At 41.7% G+C, this 7,444-nt stretch overlaps 1 protein-coding gene across 1 annotated transcript; it reads left to right on the top strand.

Annotated features, from left to right (window-relative positions):
• The first annotated feature begins 1,718 nt into the window (after nt 1-1,718).
• On the top strand, nt 1,719-5,317 carry LOC147434745 (pentatricopeptide repeat-containing protein At5g27110-like). The gene has a single exon (XM_086491180.1). The coding sequence runs from the start codon at nt 1,792-1,794 to the stop codon at nt 4,807-4,809; it is 3,018 nt and encodes a 1,005-aa protein (XP_086347306.1). The 5' UTR covers nt 1,719-1,791; the 3' UTR covers nt 4,810-5,317.
• Nucleotides 5,318-7,444: the final 2,127 nt, after the last annotated feature.

Here is a 7,444-nt window from a genome sequence, read left to right as displayed (position 1 = left end):
CCAAAGTCGATTTCAATCACTATTAGACACGGTAGAGTGTGTTGGTTACCATTGGCTGCTAGGTTGAGCAGTTTTCATATAGAGTCTAACCAAGGGGTGTGATATTCTCAATTTTAACCAAGGAGTTTGGATTGCAAAGGCAACACCCAGGGGGTCCAGTGCAATACTGCTTGAGTGTTACTAGGCCTTTTCCGGTGGGAGATTTGATAATGTGCATTTGACTAGGGGTAAGTGAACACTATGTAGTAAGCATCATATTTGGTTTTATTTCATTTTTGAATATGTTTTGATAGCTTTTCCCAGCTAGGATGTATAAGCTTCTATGCTTTCATCCATGAGCACATTGTATCAATAATAACTTCAATGGCCACGGATGCTTAGTAAGACTTGTTAAGGTTACAAGGATTGTTTAACGATTTTAACATAAGGTTGTATATACATTTAGAAAAGTTATGTTGTGTTAATGAACTAGTTCATTTGATACCTAGATGTGATGGATTTTCACATTCTATTATGATCTAAATATGTTAGCATGGGTTTCACATGGAAAGTATTTAGTCCTTTCGCGGTAAGCCGGGGGCATAACATTAGCCATAAGCATTGGCAAGTACGAATATGGATATGCAAATTTGAATCTGTTTTTCCTAAATGCATGCACACTAGGTGTTATGGGCCCTAGTGTTTAACAAAGGTTGATTTGGAGTGGCATGCACATTCATGACATTAGTAGCTTCTATAGCATTTCACGCGGTATGTGCAATATCTCTATGAGATTAATTGTAATTCTATCAATCACGATGAGAGGTCGTGGCTCGATTTGGGTGCTTGTATTTCAGCTCACTAAAGTTAACCAAGATGGTTGTTCCTAACATTGTTTACTAATCAGTACTGCTGCAAAGAATTGTGATCCCTATCTACCAGCCATTTTGGTGGATTGTCTATAAACGGTGTGGAAACACATATCAATACTGCCAACCATCCAGAGAGGAGCAATAGATTACAAGTGTTAATCTTGTGCTAGGAATAAAAATTTCATCATGTATGCATTAAAACAATGAATTTACATCATCTTCATTGAAACGATTGCAGATGAAGGTGACAAGGATTGAAGAACTTTTGTGATGTTTAGCGAAGGGACACTTGGAGCGTACACCATGGCATGACAATTTAAAATATCATAAGACGACATAAATCAACGATGATGAGTTCTTTTGTGTTTAATTGTAGTATTTTAACAATAAGAAAGTCCTTCCAACACTGGAGGAGAAGCATAAGTCTCCCTTCAACACTGAAAGAGATAAAAGTGACCAAAGAAAAGCATGTTCTCTACAATATTTTTATAAATGTGGAGAATTGTGCCAACTCCACACCATACATATATATCATACGTATGGTTTTTTTTTCTTTTGATGAGCACAAGCATTGCAATGCACAAAATGCATCTCTCTTCATGTTTAAAAATTATTACGTGCAAATTTTCACCTCCATACATCTTTTGATGCAAAATCTCATTTGTGATGCGACACCGTAAAACTTTTGGTGAAAGCTTCCATGAGAGATGCTATGGAGCCATCTAAACAAGTTATGCCATGAGATAAAATCCACATCACTATCACTTTTTTAATTCTGACCATCTGTACAGTGAGTCAATCAAGGCAAACTAGTTGAAGATCTCAAGTCATAGGTAGTGCTCAACAAGCTAAGGGTCCCTTAATGCTGCAACGTCCCTAATAGCGATTCAAACGGCTACTAAGTTTTAGTTATCCTCACACACTCGTTCAAATTGCTTGCATGCACACAGTAGCAATACTTCCCAAGCGCACCAAGCCCAACAGTTTTGCGAGAGCCCCTTTCTCGAGCTCCTCTGCTTTTCGTGGACAAGACAGGAGGATCCTCCAGCATCCAGAGCTCAACATCGAGCAAGAGAGAGAGACTTTGTCCCTGAATCGCCATACTTTTGAAAGCTTTTGTGAAGAAGGGCAGGTCTCCTTGGGCCCTTATGACCAGAAGGGCATTCCTTCCAGTCTGTGTGAGTATTGGTCACTCTTGAAAGCTTGCTCCAAAAATAAAGCCCTTGCCCTCGCCAAGCATTTGTCTTTCTGTTTGCTTCAACATCCTCTGCGGCCCATCATCCACACCCCTCTTGGCCAGTATGTCGTCGTCACGCTTGTCAAATGCGGGAGCCTTGACGATGCCCTTGAGATCTTCAACATGCTACCTTCACATTCTGTGTTTGCATGGACTGCTGTGATTTCAGGATATGCAGCATGTGGGAGAGGTCAAGACGCACTCACCATGTATGGTCGAATGCACGAGGAAGCCGTGGAGCCCAATGCGTATACATTTGTTAGCCTGCTTATAGCATGTGGAAGTAAAGGTCTTTTACAAGAAGGGATGCATCTCCATATTGAAGCAAACATTTGCATGTTTGGTGCAGACATATTTGTCAATGCAGCTCTAATGGATATGTATGCTAAATGTGGGAGCCTCACCAATGTAGAAAAGGTATTTGATGGCTTGCCAGAATACAATGCAGTTGTATGGACAACAATGCTGTTTGCATATGTTGAAAGTGACAAACCGAAGAAGGCATTGCAGCTCTATAAACAGATGCAAGAGCAAGACATCATTACAGATGCGCGCATAATCGTGGGTGCTCTTCAAGCTTGTCGCATGGTTGCTGAAAATGCGGAATTTGTTGTTATGGATGGTCATTCAGTCAAGTCATTAACCTTAGAAACCTGCAGGGCAATACATGTTGATGCTGAAAGCAAAAGCTTGCATATACATGTATATGTCGGCAATAGTCTCATGATCACATATGGGAAATGCGGAAGCATTGATGAAGCAGAAAATGTGTTTATTGGACTATCTCAACGGACGGTTGTGTCATGGACAGCAATGCTTACAGTGTATGCTGAGAACAAAGAAGGAGAGAAAGTTTTGAGGTTGTTCTGGCAAATGCAAGTCGAAGGTGTGACTGCAAATGAACGCACATTTGTGGCTGTGCTTCAAGCATGCTGTATCCTTGCAGAGAAGGAGAGGCATGTCCAAGGCGATCCATTTCTGCAGATAGGCATAGCATTGCATGCAGATGCAAGGAAGTTGGGTCACATTTCTGATGTCTATGTGGGCAACACAATCATAAACATGTATGGAAGATTAGGGAGTTTGATGCCAGCAACCAATATGTTTTTGCAATTGCAAGAACGTAGCCCAGCTTCATGGAATTCAATACTTTCAGTGTTCCTTGAACGGGGAGAAGCAGGGAAGGCTTTGCAGTTATATGCACATATGCAAAAGACCTTTGTCCTTGTGAACTGGTGCACTTTTGTAGTTGTGCTTCAAGCTTGTGGCATACTTGCAGATTCCGAAGAGGCTTCTAACGAGGGAGGATACTTGATCAAAATGAGGTCTTTGCAAATAGGATGTGCATTGCATGATGATGCAAGAAAAGATGGTTTGGATAGAGATCACTTTGTGTGCAATGGACTGGTTAGCATGTATGGAAAGTGTGGAAGTTTTTTGAAATCTCGGGCTGTTTTCGACAGTTTGTCGCAACCAAACATCGTGTCTTGGAATGCATTACTATCAACATATGTCAAGTGTGGGAGGCTTATGGAGGCAGAGCACACCTTTAGTCGTCTACCACGGCTTGATGTTGTATCTTGGAATACACTGCTCTCAGCATATGTGGAGGGAGGAAAGGCGGACTTGGCTTTAGAGACTTACCGACATAACTGCTTCAATAATTTCATACCAACACGTGTCACTTTTATAGTTGCCCTGCAAGCATGTTGTATGCTTGCAAGGGATGAAGAACCCCCTTTGCAATGGAAGAATTTACAAACGATAAGTTTACTAAAGACTGGACAGGCAATTCATTCTGAAGCTGAGAACATGGGCTTGGGTCTTGATGTTACTGTTGGCAGCAGCCTTATAAGTATGTACATCAGTTGTGGAAACATCAAGGAAGCAGAGAGTGTGTTTTATATGCTGCCACGCCATGAGATGCCAAGCAATACAATGCTTTCAGCTTATGCTGAGATTGAGGAAGGTGACAAGGTTCTACAGCTCTATAGAGAAATGAGAGAGGAACGTGCAAAGTTTTACGATGCAACACTCGTCTGTGTCTTGCACGCTTGTATAAAGGCAGGCTTTGTGGAACTTTGTCGCGATATTCATTTTACTGCAGTATCTGCTGGGTATGAGCTTCCAATAGACATTCTTATGCACGCATATGGAAGCTCTGCAGCCACCGCCGATGCTTTGGCCATTTTCGAGATGCTCTCTGACCCTCAGGTTGCATCATGGAATGCATTGACTGCTGTGTATTCTCATGATTGTGACATCTTAGCTTGCTTGAAGGTTTTTGATGAAATGAAGCTAAGAAATGTGAGGCCTGATGGAGTTTCGTTTCTCTTGCCTCTTTTTGCTTGTACACATAGTGGGTTCATAGATCTTGTTGTCCATTACTTTGTATGTATGATAAGAGATTATTGTGGGACACCAAACATTCAACATTACGGACTAATTCTAGATGCTCTTGGACGAGCTGGAGATTTCAAACGAGCTGAATTTTTACTAGTGAAGATGCCAATTGAACCTGATTCCAATATGTGGACATGTTTGCTGGCTGCCTGCTTTAAACACTCTCAGGTGGAACTTGCAGAAACCGTCTTCAATTGTGCTGTAAATTTCGGGCCTATCGAAGGTTCCACGTGTGTTCTTGTTTCGAATCTCTTTTCAAATGCTAAGCCTGTTGATTATGCATGTAAAAGAACATGTGCAGAGCTAGGCTTAGGATAAAATGAGCCAAATGGGCAACCTATTATAATTGTTTACACGAAGATCCACAGATGCCTGTTGCAGGAAAGTGCACGGGATGTGTTATGGGGTGGATTTCAACCTGCCACAGTATGGTGGCTGGGGAGCTCGGAAATTATGTCACGCGCACACACCTCTTGCTGCGGATCTAGTATTGGTAGGATTTTGAAGGCAACAAACAGCAGAATCATAGATTTGTTTTGTAGTACAATTGACACATGCTTTGACATAGTTGTAGTGAGGGACAGGTGGAGAGGGTGATGAGACAATCTGAGTTTAAATCGTGAAGGGCATCCTTTAGAAAGTGATGCAGTCCGGAAACACAATTATTTTGGAGCATATGGAGGCCTCTCTATGTGGAAACTTGCTTCTACTGCACTTCTCACTGGGGATGTTCTTCTTGAGCAAATTAGCACTTAATATAACTTATTGCTTGGATTTTGCAAAGAGATGCACAAGCTTCTTAGAATTGAGATGAATGGCCTATGTCTCATCCTCTATGTATTCATTGTGTTGTAATAATATGGGATGGGGGTAGCATCTTCTCGGGAGTTCTCTTATCTCAATACTGTTGCTGCACATGCATGCTGGTTTCCACAAAGGCATGTACACATGATTTGGCAGAGTCTATACTGGTTTCCACAAAGCCATGGTTGAGGGAGATGCATGAGAGAATAGTCAACAGAGATATATATAGAGAGAAAGAGCAAGTTGAAATTATACCTCCAAAACTTTTTTTTCTATCTCGACAAGAAGCACAAACACTAATTAATATGAATTTGGAGACATGCGATTCATTCACCCAAACCACAAGCAAGACATACATAATTTTTTTACCATAGCGTGCGAGAATGTATTAAGAGAACGAAAAATTTACAAATGTTACCCAACAGAATGGGCTTGGCTAGGATATGTTGAAGTTTTAGAAAACAAGCTCATGCTAGGGCTCTATATACAAAAAGGTAGATTATTGCTTCACACATCACATTGAGCTCAAAAAGGCCTAAAGCTTAGCCAGAAGGATGTTAGTTCTTTCCAGGGCAGATCTGTAGTTCTCGAGTTCATCAGATACTTCATGAAGCCAATCATGAAGGTGTTGGGGGATACTTGCTTCAAATTCATCATATCAATCAGCTCTATGTATCCAGCAACAGCTTCCTCCAAGATCATAGCCCGTCTTCACCAGATTCTTATCATGTCCTTGTAGAGATCAGAAAACCATATTCTCAGACAGTTATTCCAGTAAGCCCCCTTGCATATAATTAAGTTCCTTTGCATCCAAATCAACCAAAAAACTTCACCTCCCATTTGTTTCAGGAGGAGGAAAGAACACCAACAAAGTCCCCCATATAGCCATATTTCAAAAAACTATATTCTCAGACAATTAGTCTAGTAAGCCCCCCTGCACAAAATTAAGTTCCTTTGCCTCCAGATCAACCAAACAAAATCAGCTCCCATTTTCTTCCAACAGGAGGAGAGAACACTAACAAAGTGCCCCAATAGCCATTGTTTCCATGTAGACTGAAAAAGCCCAAGACAGTAACCCGTAGGGCTGAAATTGGTTTGCTGGAGGGACAAGTTATGAAAAGGTGCCCAATATCCTCCACAGTCCATTTGCATTTAGGGAAGATCCCTATGAGAAATTTACTTCCAGTCCAAACAGCCTCGTGCTTGATCAACCAAGAGAGCCACAATTTCTTAGGATGACTCACCTTCCATCTTTTGTTAAGCACCACATGGAGAGCAACGGAAGTGATAGCCTTCAAGTCCGGGGGTTGTGAAGGTTTAAGCCCCCCATCCTAAGTGAGCCTGAGTGGTGAGGGAGGTCAAAGCATCCTAAGGTCTAGATTAGGCTGGGAGAAAGAGAGAACATCTTTCTCTAACTTTAAAACTCTCCCACAGACAAAGATTAAACTTAGTGGAAAGTTTGCCATCTAAGAGCCAGTCATGAGTGACTGGAGACCATTCTTTTACACCATTGTTGGCACTGCCAGAGGCAGTTGCTAATGCATCATTTCGATGTTTTGCTACGGAAAATGTGGCCTTGAATCTCCGGCCACAAGTAGAATTTTACTATTGCAAGAACCCTCCAGTCTTGCAAATTAGGCCAAGTGGGCATCAGGAGGCCAGAGGAAAAAGACTACGTAGGAGACCAAGTAGTGGTACCCTCCCAGCTCTAGATCCCTAGGAGCCAGTCATCCATATAGTAAGCTTGCACCTAAAATCTGTCACAAACCCAGTCCCACCTTTGCTTTAGGGAGACTTCGAATCTCATAGGGATACCTAGGAGTCTAAGGATCTGAGAGAAGTCCATTCTGGGCTACTCAAGCTCTGGCATTTCCAAAAGATATTTGAATGCCCTTATTAGGCTTGAACCAAACCCCAGGATGAAAGACCACTCCTGCCTTGATTCATGGGCATGCTAAATCCCTTCCAACATTGAGATGACACCCTTCTGTTCAAAGTAGGGCATGTAAGTGGTTAACAACTGCTTTGGCAGAAAAAAATTAACTAGCTTTGAGCATTGTAAGAGATCTCCAACTACCCACGTTATCTTTGCCCCTCTCGTGTCTGAGACTTCTTTTCTGAAGTTGATGAGGCCTTTTTTTTGTCTTAC

Source organism: Adiantum capillus-veneris, chromosome 19 (genome assembly GCF_014529385.1).
Source record: "Adiantum capillus-veneris isolate H3 chromosome 19, ASM1452938v2, whole genome shotgun sequence".
Classification (NCBI taxonomy): Eukaryota; Viridiplantae; Streptophyta; class Polypodiopsida; order Polypodiales; family Pteridaceae; genus Adiantum; species Adiantum capillus-veneris.
Note: the sequence above shows the minus strand (reverse complement) of the source record. Positions and strands in the feature narration are given on the sequence as shown.

Coding starts and splice junctions, on each gene's coding strand:
- LOC147434745 (XM_086491180.1), top strand. CDS start 1,792: ATGCACACAGTAGCAATACTTCCCAAGCGCACCAAGCCCAACAGTTTT.